The following is a 16,190-nucleotide window of genomic DNA, read 5'->3' on the forward strand; positions in this document are numbered from 1 at the left end:
GACAGACAGACAGACAGACAGACAGACAGACAGACAGACAGACAGACAGACAGACAGACAGACAGACAGACAGACAGACAGACAGACAGAAAGACAGACAGACAGACAGACAGACAGACAGACACACACACACACACACACACACACACACACACACACACACACACACACGCACACAAGTACTCATAAAGCAGTGATGTGGTTTAGGAGTTTAAAGAGTTTCAAATTAAATGGTTGCCAACCAGCAGGAGGCGCTATAACCAATAGTCAAAATATAAATAAATAATTTCAATTGTTCGCTGAATGAATACAAATATTATATTTTCAATAATAGAGACGGCTAAACAATGTAGGCACAGCGATGGCTAGAGGAAGTACCAAGAGGGCCCCTTTAGAGTAATCAAGGATGCATGGGCCTTTTATGCTGTTCGCGATGCTGAGATCTTAGTACCACTGTTGTGGAAGAGGGCGGGGGGAGGGGATGGCTGGTCCATGGGACCCTCCTGCACATCCTGTCTCATCCCCAGGTCCCCAGGGTAGTCCCTGCTGGTCCATGGGACCCTCCCGCACCCCTAGGTCCCCGGGGTATAGTCCCTGCTGGTCCATGGGACCCTCCCGCACCCCTAGGTCCCCGGGGGTAGTCCCTGCCAATTTAACCTATGGATGAAAACCATATTTGTTTAGATACCTGTGCTCACAAAAATATCAATCTACCGGTAATTATTAAAGCACAGTTCTTAATCCCTAGCCCATTTTGTCTGTTACGATACAGTATCATAGCCAGGAACATTGAAGCACAACCAAAATACCTTAAACATAATTAATAAACAGTTGAAACTAGTCTCGCTCTATAGGTATACTGTGTGCCACCCAAAAGGATACTATATAGCTTAAAACAGTATGAAACTCAAGTTAACACGTAGATGATTTAGATTTCCGGTCTGTGTTTGGAATATCTTGATGGTAAGCGCACCTGAGAGCCCTTTTCAACATTCATATAAAGTCCTAGTATGAAGGGACTGTCAGGTGTCTTTTCCCCCAGTAGTCATTGTGGTGTCAGGGTTAGGATGAAAGAAAAGACATGTTGTCTGGAAGATACAGGATCATTGGACAGAAACAGTGGATGGAACGGCGAGGTAAGTTCCTCTCACATCACATTCATGCCAACATGCTATGCAGCAGACACGCGAGGATTTGAATATTAACTCAGTACACACGACTTGCTGGAATTTCTCAACCCAGATATTATAGTTCAAAATGGCCGGGCGGCGGGCACACAAACAATTAAAAAATACCAAAGAACTTTGTGAAACACTTCCAAATTAAACTGTCTTTGAGTTTGACATTAATCTGCGGACATAGTTCAGACAGGGGATGCTTTGTTATGTGAGAGTCTGTGAATTCATGGGAACAGGCAGAATACATGAGAGAAATAGGCTACATGTTTTAGGTGATCTGAGCAGGAAGACCCTGTTTCATAATATCTTGATCAAGAGCAGCACCCAGAAGAACATGCAGTACAGTGGAGTGTGAGGTATGAGGTCATGTGGTTTGGAGGAGGGGGGGGGGGGGGGGGGTTGGAGGGCTTATGAAGACCTCATACTAGGGCTGGGCGATATACCCAAAATACTATGTCAATAATGACATTATGAATCTCTTACCAACCCAATTTTGTATGATTGGTAAATGCATTCCTACTTTCTGCCCCTTTAATCGAACTGAATGTACAACAACCCATCACATAATTTTTGACGTACATATTTGCCAGAGGGCCAAATATAATGAAGGATGTGTAGTTTGATTACCAAGTTAAATGTGATTGTATACCATAATATGGATTTCAGGTCATATGCTGCGCAGCATTACTACCTCATACTCTAGTTTTCGTTTGATTAATAGATTGTAAATTGGAGTCTAACTCAAGTACTGTACCTTCATGTTGAGGTACTTGTACTTGAGGTACTTGTACTTGAGTATTTGAGTGAACTTTATACTTTTACTCCACTACATTTATTTGAACCCATCAGTTACTATAGTTACTTTGAAGGAGAATAATTAGCATAGAAAACATGGCAAAAATGTATGATGTACTTTGAAGCCTGGGGATGTAAGCAGAGCAGCATAACAGGACCACATACTTTAACATAACCTTTGATGATTTGACTTGTACTTTTGATACTTAAAGCTGCAGTACACAACTTTGGAAAAATTATACTGAGTTTACCTGCCCAGCAGAAATAGAGCAAGCTCTATGCATGTGCAAGTTTTTCGATAAAATAAAGCTGAATCTTTAAAAAAAATTAAATAAAAAAAATATTTCCCAGCCCCTGATTGGCCGCACATCTGATTGGTTATTGATGCGGGGAGCTGTTGTTTTTGGCCAATGAGATGTTTTTGGTCTGCCAAGTGGTGTACACACAATGTGCAAAAGCAACTTCCAATCAGAGGCTGGGAAATATATCTACAGGTATATTCATTCAGCTTAAAGCTGCTGGTGTCTCTAGGGGTCTGGAAAACCTTTGTTCTGCATGTGCTTTAAAAGAGATGCAGAGTTTGCTCTATTTCTGCTGGGCAGGTAAACTCACTCTTGCTAATTTCGACGAAGTTGCCTACTGCAATATTAAGTACATTCAAGATCAAATACTTCTCTACTTTTACTTAAGCAGAATTTTGAATGGAGGAATTGTCCACCATTTATATTTTCCCACCTGTCCATACATACAATCTGTCAATATTTCATTTGGTATTTAAAGCATATAAAATATATACACTTGCATAACAGGACATATAATACCTCTTAAACCGCACCCTCTACACACATAATACAGCAAAGTCTCATCTGTTCTTACACAAGAAAGTACTTTCTATCTCAAATGTGTCAGCAGATTAGTGTCATTATTTTTAACAGTCAAGTTTGTTTGAGATGTTATGAGCAAATTACTTTGTTAAATCTCTGAACCTAACCACTCCTTTGCAAACCCAAGGGTGAGTGAGTTTTAGAGAGATTAGTCAGTCCTTGCACAAGCACACGTATATGGTACAACACAATGAAGTTGGCATCTAACCAGAGTGCAAAGGAGTGCTTTGTAGTATACAGTATATAACAGGTGTATGGAGTTTATTATATTATGAGAAAGCTACTGAGTAAATGGTAAAAATAAAATGGTTAAATATGCTATGTATGTACAATATAATATATACAATACAGTAGTACGAGTATGAATACACTATGATAATAAACCATTCTAGCCAGTGGTTTAAATAATATGAGTAGGTATAGGCTGGCTCTATATATAGTTATACACGTAGTTAGTTACCTTGGCTATAACTGGGAACGAGGTTACCTTGGCTACAACCATAGAGAAAATACTTCCGGAACCCACTGGGGCTGTTGAACATCTATGGTTGAACACATCTGAGCTCTGACTGAGACCAATAGGGGATATCTGCAGAGCCGCAAGGACCGCCTCAAACAGAGTACAAGCCCCGAAGCCCCGCCCAGACGTTGGGCTTGCGGCTCTGCAGATATACCCGACTCACTGAGACCGGAAAAAATCAACGCACGCACAAACATTCAGTGTATATGGTGCGTTCATGTGCTCCTGTTGACTAGTAAATAACCAACTTGCTTACGCGAGTACATCGACAAAGGACATTATGCTAACGAGACAGTCTATTATCATCACGCCATTTCACACAGACGAGTTGGTGTCTAGTGTGAATTAGGTAAATAACTTAATAAGCCTGGACATTAAATATTATGAGATTAAACGCACTGTATATTATTGGACAAAAATAGCTATAAAACTGTCATAGATGACTGTACTGAGTACATACGCAGGCAGCATTATGCTTCTGCGATCTGATTGGTCTTTGAAATGAATAATTCCAGCAAAGTAGGCTTCTATTATTCGAATTACTGTTTTAATGGGTATCACAGTAGTAAGTCCTACTGTAGAACATGACATATTAGCATGACATCTGATTTATTAATGCCAATAGTACTAAAGATTGGGGACAAACGCAATTGGCACAAGTATAAATCATGGATTAGTCACTCATTTTTAACATCTGACTTAGTTCACCTTGTTAGTCTGCTTGCTGTGGATCCTATGGTCACAAGTTCAAATCACTCTTGGTTCATTTTTTTTTTATTTTTTTTTACGTTTAATTAATTTATCCACTCTGGTTGGATGGTGTGTATGTATATGTATGTATTGTGCTGTATAATGACAATACATTTGAATCGAATCTCATTTTGAAATCGCTACGCTGCCTATGGACACGACAGTGGCAGACAGCTTCGGAGGTGATTGCATTGCACCATGGTGATCCACTCAACAGGTAGCTATTTCAAAATGAGATTCGATTCAAATGTATTGTCATTATACAGCACAATACATACATATACATACACACCATCCAACCAGAGTGGATAAATTAATAAAACGGAAAAAAAAAAGAAAAAAAAACTTGAACCAAGAGTGATTTCAACTTGTGACCATAGGATCCACAGCTGGCAGACTAACAAGGTGAGCTAAGTCAGATGTTAAAATTGAGGGACTAATCCATGATTTACACTTGTGCCAATTGCGTTTGTCCATAATCTTTAGTATTGGCATTAATAAATCAGATGTCATGCTAATATGTCATGTTCTACAGTAAGACTTACTACTGTGATACCCATTAAAACAGTAATTCGAATAATAGAAGCCTACTTTGCTGGAATGATTCATTTCAAAGATGAATTGGATACTGGCGTAGATAACTTACCGGGGGCAAAACTAGCGTACGTCAGTGACCAATCAGATCGCAGAACGTGAACACAGAAGCATAAATCCGTTAGGATAAGATTAGACGCATCCAGGCAGGTGACACAAAGCCCTTCCAAGTCACACACATCTGTGATTTGAGGTGAAATGAAAATGATTTGGCACCTTCTATTTCAATGCTGATTAAAAAAAAAAAATCGTGCAAACAAAATATACATTTGGGTATAATAATACAGACCACAAAAATGAACTGACACTTTTTTTTATCTTATATTATGTGACCTGACTTGGGATCATGTGGCAAGAACGCTGAAATACATTATACGCTGCCTATAATAGCCATTACAGGAAGGTTGTACTAATTTCTGATTGATTACTAGTATTGATTGATTGATTGATTGAAAACTTTATTAACAGATTGCAGAATGGGTACAGTACAATACAGCTCAATACATGCAATTGTTAAGGGGATGCAGACCAGAGAAAGACTTGCATCTAGTTTACATCAGGGTCCCCCAGTACTGTCTATCTGTATGTCATGTATGTATGTTATGATTAATTGAAAATGGGGGACCTGATGTAAACAAGACGAAAGTCTTTCTCTGGTCTGCATTCCCTTAACAATTGTGTGTATTGAGCTGTACTGTATAGTATGGTACCCATTCTGCAATCTGTTAATACAGTTTTCAATCAATCAATCAATCAATCAATCAATCAATCAATCAATTCAATAATCTGTTAATAAAGTTTTCAATCAATCAATCAATCAATCAATCAATCAATCAATCAATCAATCAATCAATCAATCAATCAATACCAGTGTACGAGGACGTCCGAACGCACCATAATACTGTCCACTAGCCAGGTAGCAGCTAGTCGAGCTAATCTGGTTTATCCTCTTTGGTTTAGCGGCACGTTAACTAGCTATCTAGGGTTTCAATAATATTTAGTTTTAATAATAACGCTTAACGGTGATCCAGTACCCTCTCGTTTGAAGAATGGCATCACTCGGGGAGCCTGTTCGGCTGGAAAGAGGTATGTTTTACGTCCTTCGAGTGGTTTATTATTATTGATAAACAGTTGGTCGGTAGCTAACGTAGCTAATGTCGGCTCTCATCACGAACTGACCGACATGAACCAGAGTTACCTTTTTTTATTAACGAGCCACTCACAGAAACAAGCCTTTGTTTGTAACGTTACAATATTTTAGCTATGTTATTATAATAACGTTATTTGGGTGGTTAAATACATTATATATATATTTCTTTAATTCCAATATGAGGCACTATGAATTGAAAATGGGGGACCCTGATGTAAACAAGACGAAAGTCTTTCTCTGGTCTGCATCTTGAGCCGTACTGTATTGTAATTTGTACCCATTCTGCAATCTGTTAAATAACGTTTTCAATCAACTCACCTGCATCTGCATTGTACCAACTCTTAGCTCCTAGAAATTATAAATACTTTTTTAAAGATTTTTTTTGTTTTAACTTTAAAGTTTCAGTCATCCTGTGTTAGCCTCCAACCACACCTCATCTTCTGTTAAGGATGTAATGCTAACATAAATATATTTCCAGTGTCCCTTCATTCCAGCAAAGGCGCTCGAAAAGCGCATGAATGAATGAATGATTGATTGATTGATTGAAAACTTTATTTAACAGATTGCAGAATGGGTACAATACAGTACGGCTCAATACACACAATTGTTAAGGGGATGCAGACCAGAGAAAGACGTTTGTCTTGTTTATATCAGGGTCGCCCATTTTCAATTCATAGTGACATAGAAGTTGGACAATCCCAGCATAAAAATGGCCAGAGCTTTACGCTTTTAGTTACTTTTCCATCTAATTTGTGAGCTCAATTAACTGTTAGCTTCTGGGCAATGTATGTAAATCCAGTTGGCCTCTTAACAATACAAGTTCTGGGGGGGGGGATGAGATCTGGAGGTGGGCGCAATAGCCTAAAATAATATCAGGATATTTCAGGGTCATTTGCGATATATTCATGACGATATGGAAGAAAATCCTGAACAATGTTTTATTGGTGATTGCAGCAGGATTTATTAGTGCAAATAGTGAGAACACAAGTCAAAATATAAACATAAAAGTAGTAGGCATAATCGTGTTTTTCTTGGAATCTTCAGTAAACCATCCAGCTATCCTTAGTCTACAACACTGGCCTTTGCCATTAGAGATACTTACATACAGATAATACAGTGCACAGGTTAAAGCCGATATCTACACAACATGAAGTGTTCAAATAAGTAAACAAAAATTGCAATAAATTGTAATATCGAATCGCAATGCATATGGAATCGGCGGCACCCAAGTATTGAAACGTGAGATAAGCGTATTGTCCCAGAGTCCAATAAGATGAGATATTCCTTTATTGATCCCTTGGGGAATCACACACACACGGGTAGAACGAGCAAGAGCATTTATGTGTTGTATTGTAATTAATCTGTGTATATCTTTAATCTTTAATCTACATCTATTTTAATTTTAAAAACCGGGCTGTCATTATTGTTAGTATTATGTCGGTAATAGCCCTGTGATTTATAGTGGATTTCTACTGTAAATGTTTGTATGTCATGTCAAAAATAAAAATAAAAAAACATTTGTTCAAAAAAAGAAGATAAATCGCAATTCTTATGTGAATAGATTCCCCCCCCCCACCCCTAATGAAGTGCATTGTCATCAGGGCACAGAATCTCAGGTCAGTGTGGAGGCTGTCATGCTTATGCATAAGTTAGGGTAACTGGAAAAAATCATCCTGAAGCTGGATTCAGATATGATTGACAGGATTGCATGGGAAAGCAAATTCCTTCTGAGTTTTCTATCTACCTGAAGGTAAGCCTGTGTTATTATTATAGTTGTGTAATATTGTAGCTAATAGTTGTGTGTTGAAACTATACAGCTGGGAATCTGGGATGTTGCAGTTGAGGAATTCAAATGGCCAGTTATTTTTCAAACGTGTTTGAGCAAATGGATTATTACAGCTGAAAGTTGTTGTGGTGTATTGTAGCCGCCTTGCTGCACTGGCGGTGTTTGTTCACTTTGTTGTCGTCAGTCAGCTGTTTCATAAGATCACGCCTGTACGTCCTGTGCGCCGCCTCACACATGTGCACGTCTTCAGTAGTGGCTAATACTGGTATATTCTTCTATATATAATTCCATGGGTATATTACGTTTCATCTAATAAGTTCTATTGATGAGTGCATTCATCAACATTGTACAGGGGGCACTCTAGTAGCACACCATGTATTGCGCTGCGTCGCGAAGCGGCTGACCCGGGTTCGATTCCCGGACTCGGCGTCCTTTGCCGAATGTCTTCCCCCCCCTCTCTGTCTCTCTCTCTCACAACAACAACCCCCTGGTCATTTTCTTTATATCCAAAATTCTCCAACACTACTGATTTTAAAGCGATTTATTTGAACCTTATAAGGCTGGGATGTAGGCCAGGCTGTCACGATAACTATTTTTGTTGGACGATATATTGTCCCAGAATGAATTGCGATAAACAATATTATTGTCATTTTAAGACTGCTGATATCATGATATTACAATATGAGCTAGGGATGCCCCGATCACGTTTTTTGCCACCGATCACCGATCGTCGTGAGCCATATCGGCCGATACCGATCCGATACCGATTGTTTTTGATTAAAAAGAAATTAAAAATTATTTTATATAATTTTTTTTATTTTTTTATAAAATATATATATTATATAATTAGACTTGTACTTGTATTATCTGCGAGACATCGCCACCACGCAACAAGTCAAAATGCTCGCTATCTGCAAACAGATCCACTGTCTGTCTACTCTAGTAGCCTCCAGCTCCAAAAAGGATTCTCCGGCGCTGCAGCTGGACCCTATTGGTAACGTTACGGTTCTTTGGTCATTTCACATTCAGCAAGCCCTCAGCTCCAATACGCATTGAATCAATGTTATAAGACATTGATATCAAGAGCTATCTGTAGCTACTGCTAGCCGTCTAGATGACGTTAAGACAGAACTTTAGTTCAATGGGACATTTCGTTTTGAACAGAGAACTAACGTCAGCTAACGCAAGCTAACGGAGGTATGAACATGGACTACTAGACTTTCTGGATCATTTGTTGATATCAGGAGCTATCAGTAGCTAGCCGGCTAAATACCGTTAGACAATGCCTACTAAACGTGAATAGTTGACTGGGTAATTTTGTTTAAACAGTAACGATAGCTAGGTAGCTAACGTTAGCTCAGGTCGAATGCACTACAGACTCGAGCAGGGGAGCCGCCTCTCAGTCCTCTTTGTTTACAAACTCTACACGGGGGCGGGCGGGGCTAGGGAGGAGGAGCAGCGGCAGTTTGCAGGTTGTGTGTGTCTGAGACAGACAGCGAGTGAGACCTTCGCTTGATCGGTTTCCGCGATCGGCGAATATGACTCATTATCGGAATTCACAGATTGCATATTTATACTGAGTATCGGCCGATAACGATCGGTGGCCGATCGATCGGGGCATCCCTAATATGAGCATCTCATCATTATTTTGCCACAACCAAAGTTGGCATTTCAGGGCTCTAGATTGCAAACGAAATGGTCGCATATACAACCTTTTTATTTTGGGAGGTTATTTGGTTTGATTTAGTGGCACTTGTGCAAGTATGGTTAATTAAAACAAAGATACAGTCATGTAATCAAATCAAATGTATTTTTATAGCCCGAGATCACACGGAATAGCCCCCATGGGCTGTACACGTCTTATTGTACAAGTCCAGAAGAAACATCACAATAGATCAAAAACAAAAAAACACCATACAATATAGTATACATTAAAATATGCGACACTCGCAGACTTTCCCCAATGAAGATAAGGAACGACTCACTAAAAACCTTAGTAGCAATAGGAAGGAAAAGAAAAGAAATTTTGAATCTAATCACAGCCTGTAATAACGTTCCGTGCCTCTGACTGGAATTGGCAACTGGTAACTTTGCATAGTCTAAAAACAAAAGGTGATCATTAGGGTCGGTATTAGGGATGCACGATAATTATCGGGCCGATATCAGCAATTATGACGTCATCCCGATAAACCCAATAACGTTATTGATAGCTCCGATAATATAATATATTTTTTGGTAAAAAAAAAATGCGGTGTGGGTGGATTGGGATGAAGGGCGTTTGTTTTTATTGTAGGCTCCTCCCGTGTTGCCAGTACTGTGGTACGACTGATAGCGTGTGGCGTTTTACACAAATCCAGCGCTCCCTTTCTTGGCTGTGACGTAGCCACATAAGTTTCTGAAGCAGCACGGATGTAAACAAAGATGGCGTCAGTAGTGTGGGGAAAAAAGTTTGCTTGCTATTTGTAACAAATGCAATGCAGAAGTTCCACGAGGAGGGAAAGGGGAAACAACTTATAATACATCCAACCTAACAAGTCACCTGCAACATCACCACCGCTACGATGGTGTGTTATTGTGTTAAAAGCCTACGACGACGCGCGAGCAACTAAAGCTGCTGCAAATCTAGCCCCTTTCATGACTGTGATGCAACCCTTGGTTGAATAAGCAGTCACTTATTGCTCCGTAGTAGCCAGGTTAATTTGCACCACCAAGCACTGCTTAAAAGCTAGCGGCTTGAGCCCTTGGGTCATTTCTGTCAAACTTCTTTAATTTAGCAAACGCCTCGTCAATAGGTACAAGCGCCGCGGGTTCCTTTGTAGCTGGCTTTGGATTCACAGCAGCTTTAGCTGCTCGCACGCCGTCGTAGGCTTTTAACACACCATCGTAGCGGTGGTGATGTTGCAGGTGACTTGTTAGGTTGGATGTATTATAAGTTATTGACGGATTGTGAATTTTCTGATTCAAATTATATTTATTTGGAAAAATAAATATGGTCACTTTATCAGTCAAAACTGTTGTCTTGGCTTTGTTTTGTTCATAGTAGTAAGTAACGCTCATGTCATGATAAATCTGGTTAGGTCAAAACTATAGGAATATACATTTAAAAAAAAATTGTATAATACAATAAATATTGGTATCGGTATCGGCCTTGAGGAGCATAAAGTTATCGGTATCGGGGTCAAAAAATCTATATTGTGCACTCCTAGTTGGTACCATTCACATTTGAACTGGTACCGGTACCTGTGAATCGATACCCAACGGTACCCCTTTTCTGTACTTTAGTAAAAAAAATGTTATCTACCTACCTCGGTTGTAAACAATTTGTTAATATATATATATATAATATTCCAGGCAGCAAGCATTGTCTGCATCTAGCTTTGTAAAGTGTAACCACACTTGCGACAGTTTTCGGCTTGCCATTGCCCCGACTGCTTTGTTGTTGAATCAAGTCAAATCCTAGGTAAGCATTGTGTGTGTGTGTGAACGTGCGGCACACTTCATAGGTTTAGTTTCGCGGTAAACAAAACGTTGACGTCATCGGACTTAAAAAAAAATATTTTTTTTACAGTACCGAAATGTGGCACCGGTGGATCTCACGTGAATCGGTACTCGGTGGTACATGATTCGGTCGATACCCTTAAAAGTACCGGATTCGGGGGCGGTTAGGTGGTCGAGCGGAGATTGCGTTCGTCACCAGCCCCGGAGCTGTGAGCTTGGTTCGCCTGTTCGAATCCAGCTCACAGCTCCGGGGTTGTCACCAGCTTGGCTGGCCGTCTGCACTGATACAATTGGCTGTATCAGAGGGTGGGAGAAGCTGGCGGGGTGGGTCCGGGTCGTTGTAAACAGCGACTCCTACAGTTCGGTCGGGGCGCCTGCTAAGCGCGGATTGGACGTGAGGGGGATAGTGTGGTCCTCCCACACGCTACGCCCTCTCAATGAGAATCCGCGCTGCCAGGTGAAAAGAAGCGGTGATTGGCTGGATGTGTGTCGGAGGAAGCACGTGGTAGCCTACACTCTCCCAAATGATCTGACTGTGGGGGGTAAAGCGCAGCGACCAGGAAGGGACTGGGAATTGGCATACGACTAACATTGGGATGGGAGAAAATCGGAGGAAAATGGAGGGGGAAAAAAGACCAATAAAAAGAAAAGTACCGGATTCGGTACCCATCCCTAGTTATCATTATGAATTGAAAATGGGGGACCCTGATGTAAACAAGACGAAAGTCTTTCTCTGGTCTGCATTCCCTTAACAATTGTGTGTATTGAGCCGTACAGTGTATTGTACCCATTCTGCAATCTGTTAATAACGTTTTCAATCAATCAATCAAAACGGATCAGAGCTGAAACGGCTAATTCATTGTGAAGACTATTGCCTATTCAACCCCTTCAAGCAAGCAAGCACTGATTTTCTTTTAAAAAGCAAAATAAGGGGAGAGAGGGTTATGATGAGGGAGAGATGCTCGGCCGCCAGTATCACCTCGTCACCTGTGGTTCCGTGAAGTTTTCTGCGTTGTGTTTATCTCTTTCTTATCGTACTACTGACCGATTCCCTCTCTCTACCCCGTGGATGCATTTGTCTCAAAAACAATTAACGAGACACGGGAAGCAGGATACCTCTCCTGGTGTTGACGTTTATTCTCATAAACATACTCTGCACAAGATGGAAAAACAGTTCTGAAAGGTACTTGAAAAATATATCGAATTCATTATCTCTACCGTCTCTTCTGCTATTAGTCCAATGGTGGTTGAGGCCTCGTGAGCCAAAACCTTCCCTGTTAGCCGGAGCTAGCTTCCTCGAGGACTAGGAGGGGGGGGGGGGGAGGAGGCCCCTCCCACCACCCTCTAGTTAGTGCTCGGTCTCTCTGTCCACGTCTACACGTCTCAGCCTCGTGTCCTATTCTGGTTAGTCTTCTGAAGAACTCACAGCTTACCGTCTTCAAGTCTCGCAATGTCGAACTCTCTCTCTCTCTCTATCTCTCTCTCTCTCTCTCTCTCTCTCTCTCTCTCGCTCGACTGTTACTATGGCAACGGCACTTTTGACCCAAATCGAACTATGGTTCAAAATGTCCCATGTCCCACCCTATCTCATCACCATAACAACGGCTTCTCAAGCACCTCAGCCGATGACCCTGAGCACTATCTCTAACACCATGCCTGCTGCTCTGAAACACACACTCTGGCTGTTGTCCTCCTCCTCTGAGATCTACAAGTAGATGCTGTCATCTGCAGATATTTACCCTGTTTTTCATTCTATCAATGACGACACACGTGATTAGTGGTGGGGGAAGATATTGATATGTAGTAGTATCGTGATACTTTGCGACGCGTGGCGATACTGTACCCAGAAGTATCGATATTTTATTATTTATTTATAAAAGAAAAAAAAAGTTTGTATAAGGAAGTTGCATTGTTAATTTCAGTACCTGTAATAGTACAATAGTCCACACACACGCACACGTGTGCATTCAGTTAAATTGGAATATGACTAATTATACAAACAGTTCAGTTTGTCAGGTACATGCAACACAGATTACAGTGTTGACATCTGTCTGCTTGAACAAATCCCAGTTGCTGCAATAAAAATGATTGAAGTGAGATGAACAGACTGAAAACTTTATTTTATTAGACAAAACATGTTGACAAAATTTTACTTTGCAGTTGAAAAAGGGTAATATTGCGCAATACTCATCATATCGCAATATCTTTTGAATCGCAATACTATCGTATCGTGACTTAAGTATCGTGATAATATCGTATCGTGAGGCCTCTGGTGATTCCCACCCCTATGAGTTTGTGCTCCTGTCTCATCCCTCTCCCGAGTCTGATGCAGCGTGACCCAAAACACGGAGCCCCTCCTGGCTGCTCTTCAGCACTTGGATGGAAATATTCCCTCAGTGGAGGAGAATGAAGCGGTCATTCAGTTGACGTGCCGGCTCGTTACTAATGTGGGCTCTCTTCCTCTCTCGTTCGGCTTAACCCTCTCACTGCCAGTCTGCCACACCACAAAATTTTAACCCTTTCACTGTCTGCTACACTACAGAAGGTTAACCCTTTCACTGCGATGATACAGAAGGTGAACCCTTTCACCACCACACTACCAAAACAGTTAACCCTTTCACTGCGACAATACAGAAGGTTTTCTGTGTGAATGAGGTCATTGATTAGTGGGCGGTCCCTCCCATCAGGCGAAGTGATGTATTGCCTGTACATCAGACTGGGCCTAACAAAATAAATAGTTTGGTTCCTGTTGGTTGTCAGTTAAGGCCATGGGTAGGTAGGGGATTTTTATAATTTGTAGGGCTGACCTTCGAAGCTTTTTTTGGCAATCGAAGCTTCGGGGCCGAGCTTCGATTTTAATTCGAAGCTTCGAGAAAAAAATTATAAAAATTAATAACAATAATAATTTTTTTTTTTTTTTTTTATCTTATGTTGTGGGACTTGTACAGCACTTTGGTAAACGTTGTTGTTTTTAAATGTGCTCTATAAATAAAGTGGATTGGATTAATTAATTAAGTAGCCCCTTTCGACAAGGTTTCACTCGGCTGCGCTGCCTGGGTGCAGTGGGGCTGCTCTCACAGCCAACGACATGACATTACATAATTATGTTGCAACCTTCGTCTATCAAGCAAACAATTATATTATATTTAATTTATAATTATATCGAATGCACCTACAAAAGCAGATGATTACAATTAAATGAGCCAATTTGGTAACATATTAGTCATAGCAGCATATGCATAGCCTTGTTAATGTTTTGTGTGGCGTCGCGGTCGTGTACAACGATACTTACGTTTTTTAGGTGATTTGACAAAGTTGTTGTAGAGTTGTGATATGCCATTTTCTTCTGGCATATCTGGCACTCGGCTTTTTGGGCATTGTCTTTGCATATTTTAAAGTGTAACCACACGTCTGATGACTTCTTCGTCGACATGTCTGCTGCACATGTCCTTGTTGTTTTCAACACGGATAATCTCCACATGCTTGTTGTAGAGAGGTGGAGTTGAGGCGCCGCTTACTTTCGTTTCATTGGAATGGAGGCGGGAAGGCGCCGCTTACTTTCGTTTCATTGGAATAGAGGCGGGAAGGCGCCGCTTACTTTAGTTTCATTGGATTTTGGAGATTTTTTTTTATTGTATTTAAAAAAAAATATTAAACTTCGATTTTTTTTTAATGTTCGAAGCTTGTGCCATCGAACGAAGCTTCGAAGTATTTAAGACAGCCCTAATAATTTTATTTTTTCCCCCACGGCGACTATGAATAGGGACTTTTTTTATTTAATTACATTTTTCACGGCAACATGGATGCATGTACGTACTCTGCCATCATGTTTAATATCCATAATACTAAAGGTTAAAATACAAAGACACTGTACTACAAAAGTACAATGTACAAAGGTAGTAATGGAACGTAGACCAATCTCGTCACTCTTTGTCTGGGAACGCCCAAAAAAACGAATTCGGTCACGCCCCATTTTGCGCGACATCCAGGCTTTTTTTACTGTCAGCGTTTGGGAATTTCATGCCGACAGGTACGTGAAGTGAAATTATACTTATTTTAGAATATATATATCAAATTTCATGGGTATTCATCTAAAGACTATTAGATATGAACGTATATGTACCAGTAAAAAGTAGGAATCTCTAGAATGTGTTTTGGGCGATGGTGTTTACAAGTGTGCGGGTAGCCTCTCTAATCAATTTAACGTTATAGACAACACTTTCTGTTGTCAGTAGATGGCAGCATTGGTTTAAAAGGTGAAAATGTTATGACTACAAATTGACTAAAAATCCCAAGACTTTTATCACCTAGTTGTTCACAGGTCAGCACCGGATTAGGAAAACGTGATCTGAACATCAACACAGGAGCGTTAAACTATTAATGCGACCTGAATATAGTGACCGAGAATGGTCACCTATTTATCTTAACCTGTTCCCCCCCACGGGGTCGGTACCGACCCCTTTTGACATTATTATCATATATTAATATTTTTATGAGTGATGCAATAAATTAGCGTTTTTAAAATCAAACGTTTTCAAGTATTATTATCACTACTATGTCACAAATACATGTAGAATGTAAAACGTTAGGTTGGCAATAGTTTAGCAATAGGTTAAAAGTGGACTTATATCGTTTTAAGTTTTCTTTTTGCAATAGTTTTTTGACCCGGAACCGGAAATGTTGAACCATGGGAATTGGAATCTTTTTGCGGCCATTTTGTAGAGGACATCGCTAGCTATCGTTGAGCGTTGGAATTTCTCCGATCTACACTTCATGTGGTCCACTATGGTGGTTCAAAGTTCAGCGTTCTGAATGAATCATATCAATAATTGTTATGATTTGCGATAATAAGCTACAAAAGGTAACGTTTTTGACAAATATTGAAACGCAGTCAGTTTCTCCACACTATTGTTATCATGTAGGAAGAATTAGATCTGAAATTAGTTACAAAATGGTTATACTGTGGGGGAAATAAAATAGTACAGTCGATTACAGTAAATATCAGTATCTGTTATTATGCAAGCCTGGTGATACT

The 16,190-nt window shown here is 40.2% G+C and overlaps 1 protein-coding gene across 1 annotated transcript in view; it reads left to right on the forward strand.

The window, feature by feature from the left end:
* Positions 1-5,664: 5,664 nt before the first annotated feature.
* The window catches only part of lin7c (lin-7 homolog C (C. elegans)), a 39,045-nt gene continuing 28,519 nt past the window's right edge, over positions 5,665-16,190 (forward strand). Inside the window, exon 1 of the mRNA XM_084308952.1 lies at positions 5,665-5,807. Within this exon, the coding sequence (XP_084165078.1) occupies positions 5,771-5,807 (37 nt within the window). The 5' untranslated portion in view covers positions 5,665-5,770. The remainder of the gene's footprint in view (positions 5,808-16,190) is intronic.

This window comes from Notolepis coatsorum (genome assembly GCF_963971535.1).
Source record: "Notolepis coatsorum genome assembly, chromosome: 2".
Classification (NCBI taxonomy): domain Eukaryota; kingdom Metazoa; phylum Chordata; class Actinopteri; order Aulopiformes; family Paralepididae; genus Notolepis; species Notolepis coatsorum.